The sequence below is a fragment of the Leptonychotes weddellii genome, chromosome 1, assembly GCF_054177405.1.
Source record: "Leptonychotes weddellii isolate Sample4059 chromosome 1, ASM5417740v2, whole genome shotgun sequence".
Taxonomy (NCBI): domain Eukaryota; kingdom Metazoa; phylum Chordata; class Mammalia; order Carnivora; family Phocidae; genus Leptonychotes; species Leptonychotes weddellii.
The window spans coordinates 108683858-108707255 of NC_138369.1; the positions used below are offsets into that span (position 1 = coordinate 108683858).

The 23398-nt window shown below is 41.7% G+C and overlaps 1 protein-coding gene across 2 annotated transcripts in view; it reads left to right on the plus strand.

Moving 5' to 3' along the window:
- FNDC3B (fibronectin type III domain containing 3B) overlaps window positions 1-23398 on the plus strand; it is a 326828-nt gene that overhangs the window by 96071 nt on the left and 207359 nt on the right. For both annotated transcript variants that reach the window (XM_081829673.1, XM_081829674.1), the window contains exon 3: window positions 2595-2670. In XM_081829673.1, the coding sequence (XP_081685799.1) occupies window positions 2595-2670 (76 nt within the window). The remainder of the gene's footprint in view (window positions 1-2594; window positions 2671-23398) is intronic.

Here is a 23398-nt window from a genome sequence, read left to right on the forward strand (position 1 = left end):
TGGTCTAAAGACTTTTTAAAAGACACAGATAATTGTCTTTATTGGAGTGTTTTTTTTTTTATTCTATTGTAGTTATGTTCTATGTTTATGTAAAAATAAAGTTAAAACTATTTTCATGTTAGGAATGACTTTAAAAGCTCAGTTTCAAGAAAGCAATTGAAATGTTTTAATCACTCTGTAGAGATCTGAAGGGATTTCCTTTTGAGTTCTTAAAATGGCACAGTGTGTTTACATTGGTAAGAATTTGAATACTTAAGACTGAAAGATTATTGACACAGTTACTGTACAGGAAAAATAAATTGCCTTGAAACCACCGTTATAATTCAAGATAATGAGAAGCACCAGGGATGAAACTTGGATGGCTTTTTCCTGAATGATCTTGTTTTCTCCAGTTAATGCATTTCCTGATTTAAATAATTTTAATATCCCAACAGTGTCTCCTGTGGTGAATTAGTAGAAGAAGCAAAATACATGGATATTAAAGGTTTAGGTTTTAAGAATGAAACGGCTTTGATCTCAAACATTTTTACAGAACAGAAATTATGGTACATACAGTAAATAAAGTTGACCTTAAAAAAAAGTTGACCTTTTAAATGGAATATTATGAAAGCTTAATTTCAAAGTTAAAATTTTTGTTTGCAGTATTGTTTGCAATGGTTTTCCTTGTGTTTTACGACCTTCATTCATGTAGTAGAAATAGTTATTAAGCACTTATTCTAGACCGGGTATAGTTTTGAGCACTTGACTTTATGCCAGATCTTGTCCTTACAGAGTCAATCTCAAAGAAGCAAAGACAGACCCTAGAATAACTGCTTAACTAATTGGAGTTGTAAATTCTAGGAAGGAGAAGTATCGGTGTGTGGGCATGTGTGCCTGTGTTACAGCATACAATGGGAGACCCAACCTGTCCTGAGAAGCAGATGCCACTTCTTAAGCTGACAAGAGTGAATAGGCATTGGTCACTCATCAGGGAAGGAGTAAGGTGGGTGGCAGGCAGAGAAGAAGAAGGACAGGGAAACCATTACAGGTAGAGGGAACGGTATGCTTGATGGTTTCGATGCAGGGAGGGACAAGGCTTGCTCCAAGAATGCTAAGGTGAATGTGACACTCAACATCCTTCCAATTTCCAGAAATGTATGGTCATTATTTTAATAGTGTTAACCTTGCACATGGTGATTTTTTTAACTACAGTTTTTATTTTTCTATTATTTATTTATTTATTTTAAAGATTTTATTTATTTATTTGACAGAGAGAGACACATCCAGAGAGGGAACGCAAGCAGGGGGAGTGGGAGAGGGAGAAGCAGGCTTCCCGCCGAGCAGGGACCCCAATGTGGGGCTCGATCCCAGGACCCCGGGATCATGACCTGAACCGAAGGCAGACGTTTAACGACTGAGCCACCCAGGCGCCCCATTTTTTTTTACTATTTTTTAAAGATTTTATTTATTTATTTGACAGAGACACAGCGAGAGATGGAACACAAGCAGGGGGAGTGGGAGAGGGAGAAACTGGCTTCCCGCCGAGCAGGGAGCCCAGGACCCTGGGATCATGACCTGAGCTGAAGGCAGATGCTTAACGACTGAGCCACCCAGGCGCCCCTTAACTACAGTTTTTAAACTTGGATTACATCCTTTGATTTATATTTAGATATAAATTAGTGATGTTTCTTTCTGTTACCTACAGGAACTAGATGAGATCTAAAACTGAGGCTCTTAAAAGAACATACTTTGCCATTGCTGTGCGTGGTCTAGTCTTGGAAGTTGTCTACTTATATTAAATATTAGGGGTGCCTGGGTGGCTCAGTCGGTGGAGTGTCCGACTCTTCGGCTCGGGTCATAATCTCATGGGTTGTGGGATTGAGCGCCCTGTGGGGTTCCTTGCATCAGCGGGGAGTCTGCCTAATAAAGAGTCTCTCCCTCTGCGCCTCCCCGACTTGGTGTGTGCTCTTGCATGTGCTCTCTCTCTCTCATAGTTAAATAAAATTTTTAAAATAAATATTAATGTTCACTGACATTTAGATAATAGATTTTAAAATTTGAGTGTTTGAGGCCTGTTTATAAAATTATTCATTTATTTTATAGTGTTTATTATTATTTCCAGCACTTATACAAATACTTTATTTTCCAGACATTTTTCTTATCAGTTGCCTTCTTTTGTTACACAGAAGAATCATATGACCGAAGTCAGTAATGGACACTTGGGAAGAATATGCTCCATGGTGTTTGGCCAGAGCCACGTTTCTCTGTGCCATTTTCCTTTATAAGCAGAGTTTCTGGTCTACTTTCTTCTCGATTTCTTGTTTCTAAATTAGTGTAAGAAAAAAAGGAATTGTTGTAAAAGTAAAAAAAAAGTTGAGCTTTTTAGGTACCTAGCATCATAACCAACGCAGGAGAATTCGCTTAGCTAAATTCAAATGCATGTACTTACCCCGCTCAGAGCTGAACCAGGTCTAAGACCTATCCTAAGTTTTGTGTTTATACAGGATTCTGTGCCACATACATCCTGTCTAGTACATAAATTCAGGTAATAAAACTGTTGAAGAGAAACCCCAGATGCTTTGGTATTAAATTGAAATTAATGTGTTATTTTGCAGGTCATTCTTGTTCAAGTTAATCCAGGTGAGACTTTCACAATAAGAGCGGAGGATGGAACACTTCAGTGCATTCAAGGTAAGGAAATTCTTGTAAGCCTTCTAATCAAAGGAGTTTCTCTTTTATTTCTTGTTTGAAGGAAGAGTAAAGTTTTTCCTTGTGTCTTTATTTTCCAGAAGTAAAATTTGTCTTGGATTTTTAAAAACTTTTTAATCTTTCTATAACATAGGGTCTTGATGCTAATGTAGGCCTGTGATAAATAAAGGGACAAAGTTAAATACCTCTAGTATTCTGTTGACTTTTAAGTGAGTTAATTTAACTTGGGAAGGCTTGCAGTATCTTTTAATATATTATGGAATTTGGAAAATGTTGAGATTTTGAAGGACTTTAAATTTTCAATTGAGAACAACAAGAACTTTTTCAAATGAGTTCAAAAGTTTCAAGTAAATACTGTGATGCTAACCAGATGATGTTTTTTGAGGTAAAATCTGTATTAAGTATCTGCTATTTGTTACTGATTAACAGATTACTCCAAAAATTAGGGGCTTATAACAACAACATGTATTATCTCACAGTTTTTGTGGGTCAGGAATTTTAGGCACAGTTCAGCTGTGTCCCATGGCCCTGGGCCTCTCAAGATCCCCAAATCCAGGTGTGGGCTAGAGCTGCCCTCCTTGTGAGGCATGTCTAAGGGTCAGTCTGTTTCCAGGCTTGCTTGAGGGGTTGTTGGTAGGATTTAGGTTTTTGTGTGCTATTGGCAGGAGGCTTCCCTCAGTTCCTTGCTAAATGGCTTCTCCATGAGACAGCTGGCTTTATCAGAGGAGCAACTAGAGGGCAAGGGGGCGATACTAGGTCCAGCCCACTCAAGAAAGGGAATTTGCACAGTGTAGGAACACCAGCAGGCGGGAATCACTGGGGGCCATCTTAGAAAACTGCCCATCATGGTCCACTCTCGGGGCCTAATAATTCATGCCCCTCCACATGCAGAATACTCTCTCGAAAGTTCTCTAAATGTCTTATTGCATTGCTGCATCAGCTCAGAGTCCAGAATCTTGCATCTACTAAGTTCCAGGTAGGTGATGTTCCTTGGGTATAGATCTTTAAGTATGGCTCCTAGGGCGTTTTAGTTACTTCCTGGTTGTATAATCCAGTGCCACCTCTCTCTAGTTCACTTAGGAAAGTAGCGACTTAGGCCCTCTGAACCATAGGAAGCTCAGTCCAGATCTGTAGTTAGCCTGTAAACACTGCTGTGTTGGAGGGCACTGTTTGTGGTAGCTCTTTTTGGCTATAGGGCCAAAAAGATTGCGATTATGGGGCAAATGGCAAATTGGCGTGTAATGGAGTTCAATACTAGGTTATTGATTGGCCAAGACTCTGATCAGAGGCCTGTCTTAAGTTTTGGACTTGTTCACCAGTACATAAATGAAGGGAAATGCCCTTTACTTTTAGTTTCTCATAATGAGCTGCATGGAAAAAGGTGATTTTTCTACTGCTTTTTTTTATATATAGCAGAGCATGCTGCTTTGTAGTTTTGCTACTTAATTTTGCTCCTATAGGTACAAAAACTAGGGAAAAAACTTTTACTTTTGGAGAAATGAGTGTATTTTGAAAGATTCAAGCCTAATGAATTTTAATTGCAGTTAGATAATCTGAAATGACTTAACTGTTTTATTAATGATTTTTTTTTTTTTTAAATTTTATTTATTTATTTGAGAGAGAGAGAGCACATGAGAGGGGTGAGGGTCAGAGGGAGAAGCAGACTCCCTGCCGAGCAGGGAACCCGATGCGGGACTCGATCCAGGGACTCCAGGATCATGACCCGAGCCGAAGGCAGGCGCCCAACCAACTGAGCCACCCAGGCGCCCTTATTAATGATTTTTACTGATTGCATTTCTCTGACCATTATGTTCCTGAAATTGATCTTTGGTGTTCTAAGCCATTTAAAAACTGAATCTAGTCTTTGGTGATGAATCATACAAAGAAACTTTCAGGTAAAAGAAGAGAGGAAATAATTATTTTAAAATAGTATGGGATATAGAATCTTCTACCTACTTGTAGTTCTATAATAAATGGATATTTTCAACAAATAAAACCTCAAAATCCACTCTTAAAAAGAATCATGCTATAGAAAAATTAGATAAAAAGTCATTTCACCTACATAGAATGAACCTGGTATTTTCAGTTAAGTAAGAAAGCATTTGAGCTTCTGATCATGGTAACATTGTGGAGCCCCATGAATTAATTGGCAGGTAGACTATGTTCTTCTGCAACTGAGTGTGTGTAATAGAATCCATAAAAGCAAGTTGCTGAATAGATCTACATATATGAAATACACTCTTTTATGCAACCTGCTTTTATTGTTCTGCGTGCATGGGTGCATGTGTGTGTGTGTGTGTGCGTGTGCGTGCGTGCGTGCATGTGTTCATCAGGTTAGCCTCTCCCCACTTTTTTTTTCTTTTGAGTTCATGTCAGTAACTGGTGAATTCTGCAGGGAATGTTGCAAGTATATAACTCGGTTCACAATGGGAGCTTTGTATTTATTCATGATGATACTTTGAGATAAGTGACATTAACACCCCTTCCAGTGATTTCAGAAAAGCCTTTGACTAAAGCAGAATTGTGGAGCCATTTATCTTTGGCTTCCCCAGCCTTCCTATCCTTTGTTCTCTTCTGAACACCCAGATGCTATGGTTATCTCCATTTGGGGCGTGGTGGTACCTGGCCCAATTAATTGAAATGACACAGGATAGGATGCAAGGGACCAGAACAGGGAGCTAATTGGTTTGCTAGGGCTTGGGAAGCCCTGGGGCAGCGACAGGATGAACTGCAGGAGCTGGAAGGACCTGGAGTCCAGACCCACTGACTGTCACCATTGCATCATAGGCAGTCACTGAGCACCCCCACCCCCCACCCCGCCCCATATAAGCCTTCTTTTGAGTTCCAGTGTAAGTTAGTGAATGCCTCACTCCAGGTGGGTAGAGCATATTAACATAGAATGTGGGAATAGGGAATATATTTGTAAATTCCAACACAAATTGCAACGTTATTATCCTTTCGCTGTGATTGACATCCCTAATACATATTTAGCTCTTACGCTGTGCTTCGTATTCTCTCAGTTAATGGGTATGATAGATAAACATGAGGCTGAGGCCCATGGAGGTTCATTTACACACCTAAATTCACACAGTTAGAAGATGCAGAGTTGGGTTTTCATCCCTGGTCTCTCTGACTCTAGAGCATGAGCTCTTTATGTGTCCTGCTCTGTGTATACATCAGGGAACTCTCCAGTATTAGCACTCCATTCTCTTTGGGCATGTGACAAGAGCAAGGTGGGTTCCTATTCCTGGAATAACAGGATTCTGGGCAGGATACCAGCATGAGTACTCAGATGGCCAAGATCAAGTAGAGATGGTTTGCAGAGATGGGGTCTTTGGGATAAGACAGATGTCCTGTTAACAGAACTAAGAGCAGATAGTGTGACACAGGAGTACTGATTTAGAATTCCTTAAATTATTTCTGCCCCAAGTTAGGACGGGGCCCAGAGTTGTGGTGGGCTGAGCTTCTCGGTGGGGCTTCCAGCTCCAGCTGCTGTAAGATGAAGGGTCCAGTGGGAGAGGACTGGTAATGGGGGAGGCAGTCTTCTTGCTTACCTTTTAAAAGCCTATTAGGAAAAGATCTGAAATTGAATCATATTGTAATGGGAACTTGTGAAAGAAGCATTTGCATTGTACTAGAGATTAAAGTGAAGAGAATGAAGCTCTAGTTGTGCTCTTTCAACCCCACCCAGCAGGTGGGGCGGTGGTGGTTTGGGGGAGGGGGGTGTGGGAGGAGTGGTGGTTGGAAGTGGCCTTTCTGGAAATTTTGAAGTCATAACCATTGCTTATACCACGATTGAAACGGTCAGTTTAATAACTTGGCTATTTCACCACTGCTATTTCAGCAGGTTAGGGATTGCTGCGAAGGGTGGGGGTGGGGGAGTAGGGGTAGGGAGTTTAGCTGGTTGTGGAGTCTTCCTGGAAACTTTGAAATTACGCCATTTGAGGTCAACCATCTTTACTTGCAGTCGAATTTGTTAGCCTACTAATGTTCTCTATAGGACGTTTATGACATCATTAGACAGCAGAAGCTCACTGTGGTGCCATGAAAAGGCAGTTTGGAAATTCACAGCAAGTCAATATAAAGAATATGGTTACTCTGGGGGAAAAAACAAGATTCTGTTTTCATGAGAATGTCCTTGGTGATAATGAAGGAAGAAAAACACAGGAAACCTACGATGTGCTGTGAAAGCAGATTCATTTCTAATGGAATATTTCTCAATATTTTCCATGAAACATGAATCATAGGTCTTGAAGGGGCTACAGAAGGTCATAGTTTATTCTCTCTTGGAGGCAGCACTGTACCTATGGCATCCTAGACAAAAGATTTTTCTTTTCCTAGGCCAGATGAAAGTATAAAGAGCCAATTGTTAGGGGGAAAAAAGGGAATCTTAGGCAAGCAATATGAATTCTTGCCTTTGCTTAAATTCAGGAATTAATAGAGGGCAGCTGCGGGTCTGTCCCATTATTTTTCATATCCTTGTCTGGGCTGAGGTGCTGGCAACGCAGCCTTCCTTCCTGTCCACACATGCCATCTTTTTATCTGGGCCATTTCTCCATTCCCTGTAAAATCCTTCAGCCAGAACAAATACCACACTTCCTTTAGGGCTCCAGGTCTGTCTCCTCCGGGAGCCCTCCTAGACCACTCCATTCCATTTCGACCTCTGCTTTCCTGGAGGAGCAGGTCTAGGTGGCATTGTATATAACAGTCTGGTTATCTGTGTGGACCTTTCTTGAGCTCTTGAATTTGACTGTCAACCCAGTTGTGACACAGTATCCTCACCCTACCCACTGGCCCCGCAGCCTCTTAATAATTGCTTAACTAGATCCTTGACTGGCTCTGGCATCCCATCAGGTGTGTTGATCTTTCTTTTAAATATTGTGCTGGGAGCTTGAAGATGTTTAGTTCAATAACTTTTTCGTGGTCTCTCAAGTCTCCTAGAAGAACTTTCACATTTCCAAAATGTTGGATCATTGAAGCTAATCAGTTTCCTTTAGAGAAACATGTTTAGAATCTAAAGTACTTTCATATCGACCCAGTATTAAAACTGCAATTTTTATTTTTTAAATTTTTTTTTTTTTTAAAGATTTTGTTTATTCATTCGAGACACAGAGATAGAGAGCATGAGCAGAGGGAGAGGCAGAAGGAGAGGGAGGAGCAGGCTCCCCACTGAGCCAGGAGCCAGATGCGGGGCTCCATCCCAGAACCCTGGGATCATGACCTGAGCTGGAGGCAGACGCTTAACCATCTGAGCCATGCAGGTGCCCCAAAATTGCAATTTTTTTTTTTAAGAAAGATTTTATTTATTAGAGAGAGATGGGGCGGGGGGAAGGGCCATGGGAGAGGAAGAAGCAGATCCCCGCGCTGAGTAGGGAGCCCGATCTGGGGCTCCATCCCAGGACCCCGACCCGAGATCATGACCTGAGCCGAAGGCAGACGCTTAACTGACTGAGCCACCCAGGCACCCCCAAAACTGCAGTTTTTATTTGTGTGGTTTCTTTTTTTTAATTCGTGTTTTAAGACTTACATGCAAACCGTGAGCCTGAAGAAAATAGATGGATGACATGGTGATAGAAGAAAAAAGATTAAAGTAAAATGCTTGGGAAGTACCATTATTTTAATAAAGAATACTATTTGAAGATAGGTAATTGCTGATGTTTTTTGCCTACAATAGAAGCCTTTTACAGATGTGGTTTACTCTGCTCACTTGTACTGAGTGGATTGAGACCTGGAAATGACAGCAGAATGTGTGGTAGGAGGGGACTCAGAGACCCCTGCTCCAACATGGCCATAGCTTGGCTGCCATTAGAGTGTGGAACTTTTCTCTCCTCTCCTTATTCTCCGCAAGCCTTCTTCAGCTTGTGTCGGATTCTCCTCCTGCCCCACTGAGTGTGGGAACTGTATCGTTGATGAACACCACGCTCTGCTCAGGGACTCTGTGAATGACACCATTGAGAGCGGTTCCACATTTCTGAATCTCCTCGTTTGTCTCCCACCCCCTCCCCTCTTTGTATGATTCAGCGCCCAGGCTGCCACAGGGACTTTAATGTTCCTTTTTTTTTTTTTTTTTTTTGTAATTCCCTCATTTGGTACTTTAAGTGCATTTATTAGACTTGTTTGGCACATTAAAACACTGACCTGTCATTCTTGCTAAGAATTTGATGACAGGTCCTGGGGAACTCTCGTCTCTTGCTTTGTGTATGGAGAAATGACATGAATGGTGTCAGAACGAGGGTATAAGCTGAGGTAGACTATAATTTCACAAGCGAAGCTTCTATATGGTCTACTCCTTTAAAGCAGACTCTGCATATAAATAAGAAATTCTCGTTTTACTGGCTTAAAACCATGGGAGAAGACCTGTGGCGAATGAAGTCTGTCTTCTAAGGTTGATTAGAACTCTTACCTTGGCTTACATCTGCAAACAAGGTTTTCATCGGAAATATTTGGGGTGGTTTGTATGTGAGTGCCTTACCTTCTTCTGAATCTTTGCAAACTTTCATTACATTGTTATTTGACTGTATTTGTAGAATGTCTTATAAGTGGAAATATTTTTTTCTTATTAAAAGACGAGGATTTTGAGAGGTTCTTTTGCAACGCAAGAAACTGTCTTGAAAAGTCAACTTCTTTTGCAGTGGGGGAGGAGGGCGGTTTGTGAGTGATTGCTGAAATGTTATCGTGAAGAGTTGGGCCTCCCTTGAAAAGCTCTTAAAATTGCTCAGGCTAGCTGCAGTATCCTGTCTTATCTTTATGATTGATCCAAAACTGTATTTGGTGAGAGTTACTTCAGTCCTCCAGTGAGGTTCGAAGCTGGGAGGGTCTGAGTTTCTAGGAAAACTTTGAATTAACTCCATCAATTTGCCAGTTCATTTTATAGCTCTGAAGTGGTAGCTTCAGGACAAAGCAGTCTTTTGCCTGGTGTGTGTGTGTGTGTGTGTGTGTGTGTGTGTGTGTGTAATATTGGGTCACAAGTCACTTAAAGCGTTTTGGAGTATACCTGATCCCTGAAATATTTGAGAGCTTTATTTTGAATGTGATGATTTGGCTTTTCTGTCCTACGTAGACATGTACAGCCATTTGTTGCAAGCAGGCATTCTATGGGTGGAGAGGCCTCTTTCAGACCCTAGCTTGTTGCTGAGCAACTAGAAGTTGACCAGTAGCGTGGTCTCCACGAAGGCTGGTAAGTACTGATGGGCCTGGAGCAGAAAGTGCATTTTCCGGAAGGGATGGGAGGAAGGTGTGTGATGGTACTTGGAGCTGTCATCATGCTGGGATTGGGTGATGTCATGAGCCTGGGGTCCATCAGTGCCAAACTATGTTGCTTCCCAGGAGGTGTAACGTCCCTGTCAAGGGAGGTACCCAGTGTGTCTGCTGCTGTCTGGCCTTCTCCTTCTGCTCTTGCCAGTTATCTTGATGGTTTATAGCTGTTCTTGCAGTTATGTAATTAAGACAAAAAACCTCACCCAGTATTACATCGTCAGACGTTGGCCTTTGTCTCCAAGTAAAGTTTTAGTGATGTGATTTGTTAGAAGTTAATAAAGATGATGTTTTAAATGTCAGTGCTATGTAGTATGATCCCTGGTTGTTTGCTAGCTAATGCTTAACCTCTTAGCCTCGGTTTTCTCTCATAAGGTGGGGATAATGCTAATACCTGACCATTGGAAGAGCCACCCTCATCACCATTATCTAGTAATGGACGCAGCTTTGCTGATTATTTTTGTTCTAAGGAGATGTCATGATAAATTGTGGGCCGTGATGTGATTATCCTACTCATGGAAATCAGTGGAAGAAGGTCTAGCCTCCATTTTACTGCCTAGGTCTACTAGGCTTGCTTTCATGGGGTTGATGGTGATGGCAACAGATCAGATGTTTCTGATGAAGGTTTATGGGAGTGTATATATTCTTCAGATGCAGGTGGTGGATAAAACCACAGGCCTACTGTTACATGTATTTAAAGTAAGCTCTGTTGTAGTTCAGGCTTCAGTTGTTGCTTTCCTTTGGGGGTAATAAGTAGTGAACTCTCACAGCAGGCCTGAGCGGCCATATTCAGACTGGCTTACAAAGCAGTTCCTCTGGGTATGCCTTGCCTTTTACATTTTGATTAAATTCCACACTACCTTTTTTTTTTTTTAAATTATTTTTTAAGTAGGCTCCACACCCGGTGTGGGGCTTGAACTCATGACCCTGAGATCAAGAGTCACATGCTCTACCACTGAGCCAGCCAGGGGATTCAAATTTCATACAACTTTTAATACTCATTTAGTGTGTCCTGCTCTTAGGCATGAGTGAAGGGCTGTAAGGCATATGGGTGAGATCTTGGTGGGTCTTGGAGTGAGATTACGTGGTTTAGAAATTCCTTGCATTTTACTTGTGTATCACAAAATTAGTTACTTCTCCACACCTCTGTTTCCTTATCTGTAGAATTGGAATGACCTTATCGGTCTTGAAATGTTACCCCGAGGATCAAAGGACATATTGTGTAGGAAGTTTCAGAGTCCTTGTAAACTCCAGTAAATAGGAGCCATCGTTAGGTGCCCAGTCCCCATTATGGCCAGATATTGAATGACTCTTCATTTTTGTTACCTGTCATTTTTAAAGCATTCCAGGAGAGCCTACGTGAACTTGTGAGATTGGTTAGGATTTTCTTTTAGATGTCTCCACATTCTTGTTGTAATGCTTCAAAATAACACATTTCAAAAACTAGGCAATGGGAATTTAGCTTGTGTGCCCTTTTGCCTTTCAGACTTGTTGAACAATGGTTAAAATGTCATTTCTGAAGGTACCACTGCTTGGAGTTCCTTAAATATCGCAGATCTTTGCGTGCCTGATAATTCAGAAGAGTGAACAGTGTCCCATTACCTCACTTGTCTGCCACATTTCATAGCTTGTAGCCTTTGGGGTCTTGCTTTCTTCTTTCTGTATTTTTTACTCTTAGAACTTGAAATGGAAAGCATCATATTGGAAGTGTCTTTAAGGAAGACTGTAAAGGGTTCTTTAGAGGGTAAGTTTCTTCAAGGGTAGGGGTCAGATCTACTGATCTTTGTATCCCAGTGCCTATCCAGCACCTACTAGGCATCCGGAATAAAGGAGAGTCACTAATAAACTGCTAAAAATTCATGTCCAGAGTGATGGAAAAATTGAGTTACTTCACAGAGGTTCTTTTTTCTTTTTGTTTGTTATTGTACTTAATTATATTTACTCTCAGTTTTTCAAATTAGGATAATGAATGCAGGTAAGAGTGCTTTTTAAAAACACACAGCAATTCTGAAGAAGCCCATTATATGGGTTAGGTCCGCTTACCAGTAAAGAGCGTGAGGGAATGATTATTCTCTTCATTCTTCTGATAACTTTTTTCCTTTTGTGAGGAGTAGGCTGGGAACATCTTGGAAAATATTTTTAAGGATATTTAATAGTAAAAGGTAGACCAACTTTATCTTTTGTGTTATTGGCAAGTATTTTCATGTAGGTTATTCATTAATGTTTTATAAATGTTTCTGTGCAGTTAGAAATTATCGCATTTATCTGTGTAGTAAACTCTCAAACTCTGTCAGACCCAGGAATGGATAGAGTACACTTTAAATTGTAAATGAGCCTGGTTACTGAATTAAGTGGAGTAGTTTTCCTCTGTCACCCAGTGTGATCGAAGTGGGGGTGAGGGAGGTGGTGAGATGGGTGACGGTGAGGGGCAGGCAGGAGGCCAGGAGAGCCTGGGTGAGGGCACTGTAGAGGGTGGAGTGTAGAAGTAGGAGCAGAAATCAGAGGTGCTTAGGAGATGGTCATGACTCGCTGGCCAAAGGGACACACACAGAAGAGAGGGAGTGAGCAATGGGCACTATCTGAATTGTACATTTCTGTAAGATAGGTGGAATCTGGTCTTTTAGAAAAATTTATGTCCTTTAGTAGTGAATATTTTGTATTCCATCCTAATTGGGCAAGCAATGGGATGAACAAAAAAGGATTAAAAAAGGGCAGACTTAAAAAAAAATAAACACTTTTTTCTGCTTGTCAACTTGGGTATTGCTTCTCTCTCTGAGGCAGTTTTCAGTGACTTGGAAGGTATTTTGCACACTTTTTGAGGATGTGAAGACAGCTGGTTAAAAGGGAGTTTTTTCAACTCTTCGAGTCTTTCTGTGTCTTGAGTTAAAATGGAAGCATCGCATACTTTAAATGTGACACCTTTCTGGACACTTTTTATGTCACATTATAGAGCCAGAATTAACACCAGTTTTGTGGTAACTTTCTGGCTATAGGAATTTCCACATTTTTACTTAATCTAAAACCTTCCAATTATTAGCAAATTGTAATTTCTATTATTATTATTTTTTTTTTTTAAAGATTTTTTTTTTTTTTTTTTTTAAATTTATTTGAGAGAGAATGAGAGACAGAGAGCATGAGAGGGAGGAGGGTCAGAGGAAGAAGCAGACTCCCCGCCGAGCAGGGAGCCCAATGCGGGACTCGATCCCGGGACTCCAGGATCATGACCCGAGCCGAAGGCAGTCGCTTAACCAACTGAGCCACCCAGGCGCCCCTATTATTATTATTTTTTTAAGATTTATTTATTTTAGAGAGAGAGAGAGCATGAGCAGGAGAGGGAGAGAGAGAATCTTAAGCAGGCTCCACGCCAGGCTTCGGGCCTGCTACAGGGCTCAATCTCATGACCCTGAGCTGAAACTAAGAGCTGGAGGCTTAACTGACTGAGCCACTCAGGCGCCCCTGTACTTAAATTGCCTTTGAGTATAAGCATGAAATAATCACAAAGTGTTAATAAAATGTAGCCGAAGCATGGCATGTTAATCCCATAAGAAAGTAAGATCTGAGTTAATTTGGTTTATTTATACTTTTTTAAAAAAAATTGTTTGGCGGGGGAGCAGAGGGAGAGGGAGCAGCAGACTCCCCACTGAGCAGGGTGCCTGACACCAGCTCCATCCCAGGACCCCGAGATCATGACCTGACCCGAATGCAGACGAATGCAGACGTTTAACTAACTGAGCCACCCAGGCGCCCCTGGTTAATTTATTCTTGATGATCAAGAGAGATTTTATTCTGTGGGTCAAGCATTCACATTTTGAGTAACCTAGTTCCTGCATCATATGCTTAAGATAACCTCTCTGACCTCTCAGAATTTTATTAATATTTTTTATTAATATATTGATTTCAGAATTTTAAAGCTGGTTGTATTAACATAGTGTTTTGTAAATTTTGCACATCAAATTACCTGGGGAACTTGTAAAAAATACGCAGTCGATCCCTAGGGTAATTTTAGGAAATTGTCAGATTGTAGGAGGGTAAGGCCAGGACGTTAGTAGTTTGGAAACGTTTCACAGTTGATTCTAGTATGCAGTGGAGATTGAGACTCTCTGGTTCAGTGAATCCTCAGGCCAGCTTAAACTCTTAGGCCCTGCTTTTCCCCATACATCACACTGCACCAGCTGCATACCTGTATCTGTTCATTTCATTCAGGTTAGTGTTCTTTAGGAGGTTTTACAGTTTTTCCGGGTGCTTAAAGATCTTTTATCTTGCATTCATATACTTTGTAAGGGACCGCTGCATGGTGGTTGTCTTTATTGAACTTATTAATTAAAATTGCTATTTAGTTTTTGTTATAAACTTCTTCGAGTCCTTAACAAGGGTCATCAAAGAGAAATTTACTCCTCTCAGCAGAGTACAGATTTGTTTTACCTTTATTTAGATGTAAACACAATATTTGTTCACCTATTCTGTTGTAAACTCGTACAATCCAGAGTTGATTACAACAGGTAAGATTGTGCAGGGTGGTTGGAATTGAGTGAGATGGAAGATAACCATCTTACAGGTGTTCACAGAAGCTGCTTTTAGCCTCTACTTGACTTTATGAAAGAAATTGGGCTGGCACTGTTGCTTCCCTCTTTGTTTCCTTCATTCTAGATTTTGCCTAGTACCTTGAAAGGGGGTAAGTACCCAGGAGACATCTTGGCATTTGACTCAGGTGGTCCCTACAGCATACCTGAGTCCAGGGCATATCGGATGTCAGATGCTGATAATTACCAATAACTTCAGCATGGAAGGCTTCTTAAAATACAGATTGCTGGTGTGTGTGTGTGTGTGTGTGTGTGTGTGTCCCGCCCCCCCCGCCCCCCCCCTTTCTGATTCGGGGTGGGGGTGTGCTGATAATTTGCATTGCTAAGAAGTTACCCAGGCAATACTGATGTTCTTGGTTCTGGGACTGGGCTTTGAGAACAACTGAAGTGAAGTAGGAGGACATTGTTGGGGTGAGGGGCCCTTGTAAGGAAATGGGATTTACAGAAGTAGTACCCTTAAACAAAAGAGAGAACTCTTGGGATTCAGTCTGGTCACAATTTGGACAAAAGGCAAAAAAAAGTCCCTGTGGATGCAGAAAAATAAGAAAGAATTGGCTCAAATTCCTCAGTCGTTAGCTCAAAGATAGAATTTTTTCTTGGTCTGAAATTTTTTTCCCCTTCCTCTTCTAGAATTTTAACAAACTGACATTTGAATCAGGGATTCTATTTTCAAAGGATTTGTTTGTAAACAGTCTTTCAAGTTTACATCTTTTAACTCAATTGCCATTTTATCAGGAATTCCTCTTTCTTTGTGCTTCCGTTCCCACAAAATGAGAATAAATATGATTGGCAAAGATATCCTAGGAATATTTTAAAATTTAATGAATAATATTATGTGTGTTTGGGGATCACAGAGTTAGGAAACTTAAATAAATACGGAAAATACTCCAAACAGATAAACTGTATCACACTGTATGCAGGTAATCAGCAAGTGCATTCCTTTCCCCAGTTGTCATAGTAAAAGAAAAAGCCAAAAGGGGAGGCTAAAAACTGGGTAGACCCATACGGAAACTGGCTTCAGCGTGTGTATTCTAAAGAAACAGGAAGGTTTTAGAGCATAAAACTAGGGGGAAAGGAAATGACTCAGAATTCAAAATAGATAGGACTCCACACCAGTAAGGATCTGGAATGGAGGACCGGTGCCTACAGCAGAGAGGAGGAGCGAGCCATGGGAGGCCGTTGGGGTTAGTGAATGACTCCATAGTAACGTGGAAAACAGGATTATACATGTTGTTTCTTTTTTTTCCTCCTGTGGACAGGGCACCATTGTAGAAATTTAGAACTTTGTGCCCTGTTGAAAAAATCTGTTTCAAGGGTCAAATTGAATTCCAGACCGATTATTAGTAATGAAAGTTAGAGCTCTTGGGGAGCTTTCTCATGGTCTCTTGTTCTGTGACTTGAACTCATTGATCATTTTTCTGCTCCTCATTGTACCTGTCATGCTGGTATCAGCAATTAACATTCCTCAGAGGTGAGTAGAATGCCAGCCTCCATCTCAGATGGAACTCAAGTACAACAGGTGCATTCTACCTGTTTCTTGGCTTTACCCCGGGGGAGTCAGAAGACAAGTAATTAACCGCAGAACAAACTTTGGAGAAAATGAGAGTCTTTCGAATTTGAGCCAGAGTGCTGAAAAGTGGTACAGGGTAATGTATTTAGGAGACCCAGGGAATGGCTCAGCAGGAAGAGTGAAATAGCCTTGCTAACCTGGCCTCTTTAAATTTATGTCAAGCCTGTTTCCCTTTGTCGATATAAATCTTAACTCTGCACCTTCTGCACACCCTCTGTTTTGTGTAGCTTTTTGTTGTTGTTGACTTAGGTTCACATCCAAGGTCACTGGACTTGAACTCCTGGAGTAAAAATCAGCTGATTATATTGTTAATTTTCCTCTTCCGTTTTAAATGAAGAAACCTGACAAATCCTTGTGGCTCTGATTAGAACAAGAGTCCCCTGATACAAGTTTAACTCTCTTCTCATTCAGTCTAGTTCCATTGATCAGAGCCTCACTTTCCTCTCCTAAAGTTCTTAACTTTCAATTTCTTGTTCCTCTCTCACTTTAATTCCTCTAGAGTTCTCTGCCATTTATATGTTCCTAATTTTCGTGAAAAGACTAAGCTCTTTTTGAATAGGTTCAAGTGTGGGCAGATTTCAAGAGCTTAATTATCTAGGATTTTCTATTTGCAAGTGAGATTATCATTTGAGACTCTTTGGGTACTATATGAATTTCCCTGAATTTATTAGCAGTAACTTAATCTTGACTAGGAACAAAAAAGGGGAAAGAAAATTACCCAGGATAAATTTTTTTCTTTTTTTAATAATTGCCACATTTTTTTAAATTTAGAGAATACTTTATTAGTTTCTGTAATCAAACCCGTGTAGGTAAGACTTTACATGTTTAATACAGTGCGTTACCCCTGTACAAATGGAAAAAATTATGTTTAACATTTCTAGACCAATATGGCTGTTAAATTCTGTACAATGCCAGCCCAACACCATATAATTGGGATACTTTTCCTAAAGTTGACAGCACAGCTGAAGTTTCTAAAAATTCAAATTTTATATATGTGTATGTATATGTATGTATATATGTGTATATATGTATATGTGTGTATATGTATATATATGTATGTGTGTGTGTGTGTATGCATGTCTGTATTAATTTACATAAAAAGACCAGTAGCAGTATGTTATGTATCAGTAGCAGCAAAAGCTTTCAGGTTCTGCAGTCATCTGAACACAGTATAGAGACATCCAGCATACCCAATTAATAAAAAAGAAAAAGGTAAAAAACAAAACAAAACCCAGAAAACAGCAAAGTTTTGTTACTGTTGTGGTACCTGGCATCATTTTTCAATTGGTTTCTCAATCAGTAATTGCCACATTTTAAAATGTACTTGGGGGGGCGCCTGGGTGGCTCAGTTAAGCGTCTGTCTTCAGCTCAGGTTATGATCCCAGAAGCCTGGGATCGGGTCCTGAGTAAGGCTCCTTACTCAGCAGAGGCCCTGCTTCTCCCGCTCTCTCTGCCTGCCGCTCCCCTTGCTTGTGCGTTCATGAGGGCGCTCTCTCAGCACTCTCTCTCTGTCAAATAAATAAATAAAATCTTAAAAAAAAAAAAATGTATTTGTGCACCTGCTATATGCTGGATACTTTATGCCACTGGTGGTCATCCCTGGCTGTCCAGCGCAGTCACCTGGGATTTAAAACAAGCGATGCTTGGGTCCCTACCTCCAGAGATTTAGGTATAATTGGTACCCAGTATATTTTTAAAGATAGAGTTGTTCTAAGTGTCATTAGTTTACATTGCATTCAGTAAAACATTTGGTGGATTTTATTTCTGTCATCTACTATTTAAGGTATTAAATTATTTGTGAATGGAGAAATTCCTAAAAGCACAAAAAGTGATGCTTTCTCATCCTGGGTGTACTGCCTCAGCTCAAGCGTCCATATATGTGCCTGCCTCTTCTCCATGAACTGGATGGCATTGCCTTGCTGCTTGTGTCTCATCTACAAAACAGCACACGTGCTTGTTCTTCTTGCATTGGTTTCACAGGATTATTTGCTATCATTCTTATTGAACCTAGAATGCCATTGATGTTAAGATACGCCATTGTTTTTCCTATCTCTACAAAAGAGAAGACACCATCATCAGATAATGACTTGCCGTTAATGTAAAATGCTTTCCTATTTCAGGAGATGTTAAAATGAGGGAAAAAGTTACTTGGAATCAATGAAAACACTAATTTAGTTTTTAATTTCTCTTCCAGATTTAATTAGGTCTTTAAAAATCGCAGATTGATACGGGTTTTTCCTAATTCTGTGTTTGCATCATCATTTCATGTATCCTTGTGTGTGTGTAAAAATTGGAATAGCTCACTATTCTGTCTGCTTTTCAGTTGTAGAAATGTGACTCATTTGTTTAAACGTTATCCCTTCTAAATATGTCCTGGAGATTTATATACAAATCATAAGCTTGTTGATCTTGTGATGCTCATTGTTCGTTTTAGCTTCTCACCAAATGTAGCTCTCATTATGCCAAAAGGCCTTTTTTTTTTTTAAGTGTGTATATATGTATGAATACACACATACACACACACACGTGTGTATTCATTTGCCAGTGTTACCACTTGTGTGTGTTCCGTCTAAAACTCAAGATTTTCACTTTGGGTTTCTTTTTACAATTTTCAGGGCTCCTCTGTGGTTCATCCTATGAAAAACAATTTAACACAGTTCAGCAACCTTATCATGTGCTTCTAATATTTATATGGAAAACATTTAGTTCTTGTGGCTTATCCCCGCTCTCCCCACCTTTTCCTTTATTTTATTTTATTTTTTCGGCCTACAGTGTTAACCAAGAAATAGATTACCTTTGGACCTAGACCATCTACCTCTAAATACCTTCCTTGCATAAGAACTAATTTACACTTATTCCACGTGTACAAACGGTATATGAGGTTTGGTAGTTTTTATTTTTGAGATGCTTTTAAAGCTTCACTGTAGTTTATCAGGGCATCGAGTATTTTTCTTTTGTGAAAATGTTAGAGTTATATAGAGCCTGTGGTAGCCAGTTAAACTTAGAATACTTGTTGGGTTTTCAGTCAGTTAATTAGGTGGCTGAATCTTATATTTTGTTTCTCCCCCGTAAGGAGGTGCTGGTGAGATCTGCTTCAGATCCTCAGTTCCCATCTGAAGACCAGGTTTGAGGGACCGCTCCGATTAGATGTGCTGTGGGTGTTCATTTTCTGAATGGCTGAAGATGAAAAGAATACCTTCTCTATATCACCAAATCTCTAAGTACCTCTAATGTTTGGTCTTTTAGTCTCCAGGTCCTCATGGAAAAGTGAGTGCCTTAGCCACATGGAGTCCCCCGGGCTCTGTGCGGTTTTCCTCCTTTTCTGGTTTGTTCCTAGTGCCTCTATTCCTACCGACTCCTCTTGGCAGCTACATCTTCCCTTTTGCATTTGGGTTTGTGTGTGCACATGTGTGCCTGGGGGAGTTAACACCTTCTCTCTGTGGCGTAGCTCCGTGCCTTCCAGAACTGACGGAATCAGACTGCCTTTGCTGTGTCTTTGCAGTGTGGATGTGTGTCACTCTGTGCTCCATTCTGTGCCCTTTCTCTCGTGAGCACACCCTCCTCCACCCTCCTCTTTGTGCTGAACTACTCAGTCTTCACTTCCTTTCTCTCCTCTTCTCTTCTATGAATACTCTCCATGGGACAGGATATTTTCTTGAGCACACGTGGTGTTTCTGAGGAGAAAGATTGACTTTTGGGCTGTCCACTTAAGAAGACCTTCCAAGAGTGGAGGGGAAAGCCCTCAACTTAGGAGGTTTCTGGAAAAAAAAAAAAATCACATCTCTTCTTTTTACAGAATCCCTGTTCTCATTTGCAGCAAATCAAGAAACTTCTCGGTATCCTGGGTGCATAGGAGCCCTGCTATTTTAGCATGTTAACCTTAATCCTGTTGGGTTTACGTGAGCAGGATTGATTTTGGAACTTACTGGACTGGCTACATAAAATACGGCACCATAGTGTGCCCCACCCCCTTGTCCAATGGGCTACGTTCCAAGATCCCCAGTGGATGCCTGAAACGGTAGATAGTACCAGACCCTGCACATACTATGTGTTTTCCTATACTTGGCATATCTATGGTAAAGTCGAATTTATAAATTGGGTACAGTAAGAGATTAACAACAACGACTGATAATAAAATAGAACAATCATAACAATATCCTGTACAAAAGTTATGAGAATGTGGTCTCGTAGAATATCCTGTTCTGGACGCACCCTTCTTGTGATGATGTGAGATGATCAAATGCCTGCAGGATGAGATGCAGTGAATTCATGACACAGGCACTGTGACGAGGCATGAGGCTACTGTTGACCTTCTGATGGCAGGTCAGAAGGAGGATCATCTGCCTTGTGGATAACGAAGTCTGCTGAGCAAAGCCTTGGCTAAGGGGAAGCACCGTCTTATCATTAGTTCATCGTGTGTCTTTGTCCGGGGCGATTCATGGGCTAGTTGTCCTAAATCTCTCCTGGGAGCTGTCACGATCACATCTGGCACACCTTATTTGTTTACTGTTTTTACTGTATGTGTTTAGAAGGAAAAAGACCCGCAGGGACCCCTTTGTGTGTTGGCCCCTTAGGTCAGGTTTTCCGTCCTGATGCAGTGCACGTCGGGGCTGCTGAGATTGGTTGGGTGTGCAGAATTTCCTCCGTCGGACTCAGGAGCCAGAAAGCCACGACGAAGTTTGATTTGGCTTGTGTCAGCCTTTTCCAAATATGAATTTGGAGGCAGTACAGTAAGTCCTCTAAGAAAAGGAGGAGAAGGGAAACCAATAACTATAATTGGAAATATTTGGGGAACATTTAGAAATGGGGCAAGCAACCCGTAGTGTTGGGAGGTTCCCGTAAGCTTGTGCTGCTGTGGCCCTCGGAGGCCAGCCCTTTTTTTTCCAGGCTCAGTGCTCCCTCCACTTGGGAGAAACCATCGAGCTGCCTCTGTCCTGCGGGTGCTGCGCGCTGACTTGCTCCAGACAGTCTTGAATGTGACCTGGCAGCCAGCGCCGTTTCCTGCTGACGTGGCCTCCCACAACGGAGCAGAACAGAGCCGCCTCAGTGTGCTGAGGAAGGAGCGGCCGAGGCCGTGAATCACCAGCGGGATAAGGAACAAATTAAGAGGGGAAAGCGCCTGGCTGTTCAGGTTTCCTTCTAGATAGACTTAAAAGACACCTCTTTTATAGGAAGGGAGGAGGAGGAAGAAAAACAGGAGGGGTGATGTGTTTGGCCATAGGAAGGGTTTCTTATCAGCAGGAGTTAAGTTCTGGGGTGAGACCCGGTGTGCTGGACACATCTGAGGGGACGCTTCAGAGAGCCAGGCTGGGCTGCATCCCGCAGCCTGCGTGGGCCTCGCTCTCGCACAGGCTGGGGGAGCATGGGCTCCCGCTCATGTCCTGCAGACAGACGTGCCGAAAAACAAAGGAAAACTGTAGGTTGTGTCTTGGTGGAAACCGCTCTTTTCAGCTCGGTAGGCACTGGGGAAAGGGCTGAGAGAGACCAGAGAGGAGCAGATCCTGCCTCGCAGTGCTCACCTCCGTGGTGCCCATGTCGGCCTGTTGCATCCACTGCCTGGTGCTTGTTTGCATCTCCGAAAAGGTCCAAGGACAGCTCCTTGTTGCCTTCTAATAGGGCCCAAAAAAGTCAACTTAGCATGGAATTTCAGATTGAGATGGGACTTCTCTTTTGATCTAGACCTTTAGTGGCTTCCTCTATTTCTAAAAGTTATTGTAGAACCTTTTCTTCTGTTAGTCTTTTTTTTTTTTTTTTTAATTTGTCAGAGAGAACACAAGCAGGGGGAGCGGCAGGCAGAGGGAGAAGCAGGCTCCCCGCTGAGCAGGGAGCCCGTCGCGGGGCTCGATCCCAGGACCCTGGGATCATGACCTAAGCCGAAGGCAGATGCTTACCCGACTGAGCCACCCAGGCGTCCCAATTCTTCAGTTAGTCTTAAATGGAACTCCACTCCCTGGAACAGATGCAGGTGGGGTGAGCTGGGGGCAGAGAGGTCCGGGGCACACCTGCTCATCTTTCTTCTGGCAGTGGCCCTTAAAACTTCTCCCCTGACCACCTTGTATTCCTAACATACCTACATTGAAAAACCATTGAGCTGGGGCACCTGGGTGGCTCAGGCATGATCCCAGCGTCCTGGGATCGAGTCCCTCATCGGGCTCCCTGCTCCTCGGGAAGCCTGCTTCTCCCTCTCTCTCCACTCCTGCTTCTGTTCCCGCTGTCCCTGTCTCTCTCTCTGTCAAATAAATAAATCTTAGGGGAAAAAAAAAAAAAAAAAACATTGAGCTAATCTGCCACTCTCATTTTATAGATAAGAAAATTTAGCCTTTTAGGCAAGCTGATTTGTTAGGGAATGCTCTAGAGACTTTCAAGATGTCTAAGAATAAAAGTTCTGTTCTCTGTCTCCTGCTTTGGAGCCTTCATCATCCCTCGGCTATTGTAAAAGCCTCTCCTGGCCTTCTTGCCTCCAGCGCAGCTTTTGGACAGGCGGTGCCGTTAGAATGCGCGGTATGTATTTGTAGGCTAGAGAGCTAGAAACGGTGGAGTAGGACCCAGATGGTGTCGCTACGCTATGCATGAGGTGAATGTGGGGTGCAGTAGGATTGCAGATGAAAGGAAATTTTTGAAAGGAAGACCCATCAGCACCTTTTGAGCATGGTTTAAATTTTTTAAGTATGGTCTAAATTATAGAAATTGGAAAATTACAAAGAGAAAGTCAAAGATGACCCTTAAATATTCAGCCAAAGCGATAGGGAGAATGTGGAGCCCATCTGCCGCAGAGATTGGGAAAACTTTCTCAGTTTTCAAAAAGTTCTCTTGATTTTTTAAGCTCCTACAAGTTCCTCTCATTGAGGACTCTGGAGACGGCCAAGCAGTTTGATACCTGCTTTTCTTTATTGTTGTAGCATCCCTACGGGATTGCCGCTGGGTGGCCTTTGGCTTGTGGTGTAACCCTTAGTTCCCGGTGTACCATTTATATGTATACTTCACTTGAATTTGTCTGGTGGGGTGTTTACCCTCGCTCATGGAATAAAACTGAGGCAGATTTAGGTCTAGCATATGATCTCATTCCTGCTGCAGTGTCGGCTGTAGATGGACTTGTACTTACGGCACCTTCTGGAAATCCTTTACATTGGCCATATTTTCCAGCGTTTCTTCCTCCCTGTAAGCCTTTCTTCTGTTGCTCCCTAAATTACAACCCTCAGCTCAGGAAACAGAACCTTCTTCCCATAGCAAATGAATTCGCAGGAAAAACAGGCCAGATAAGCGTGGCAGGGAGAGGATATATAACTCTATTAAGTGTATAGTAATG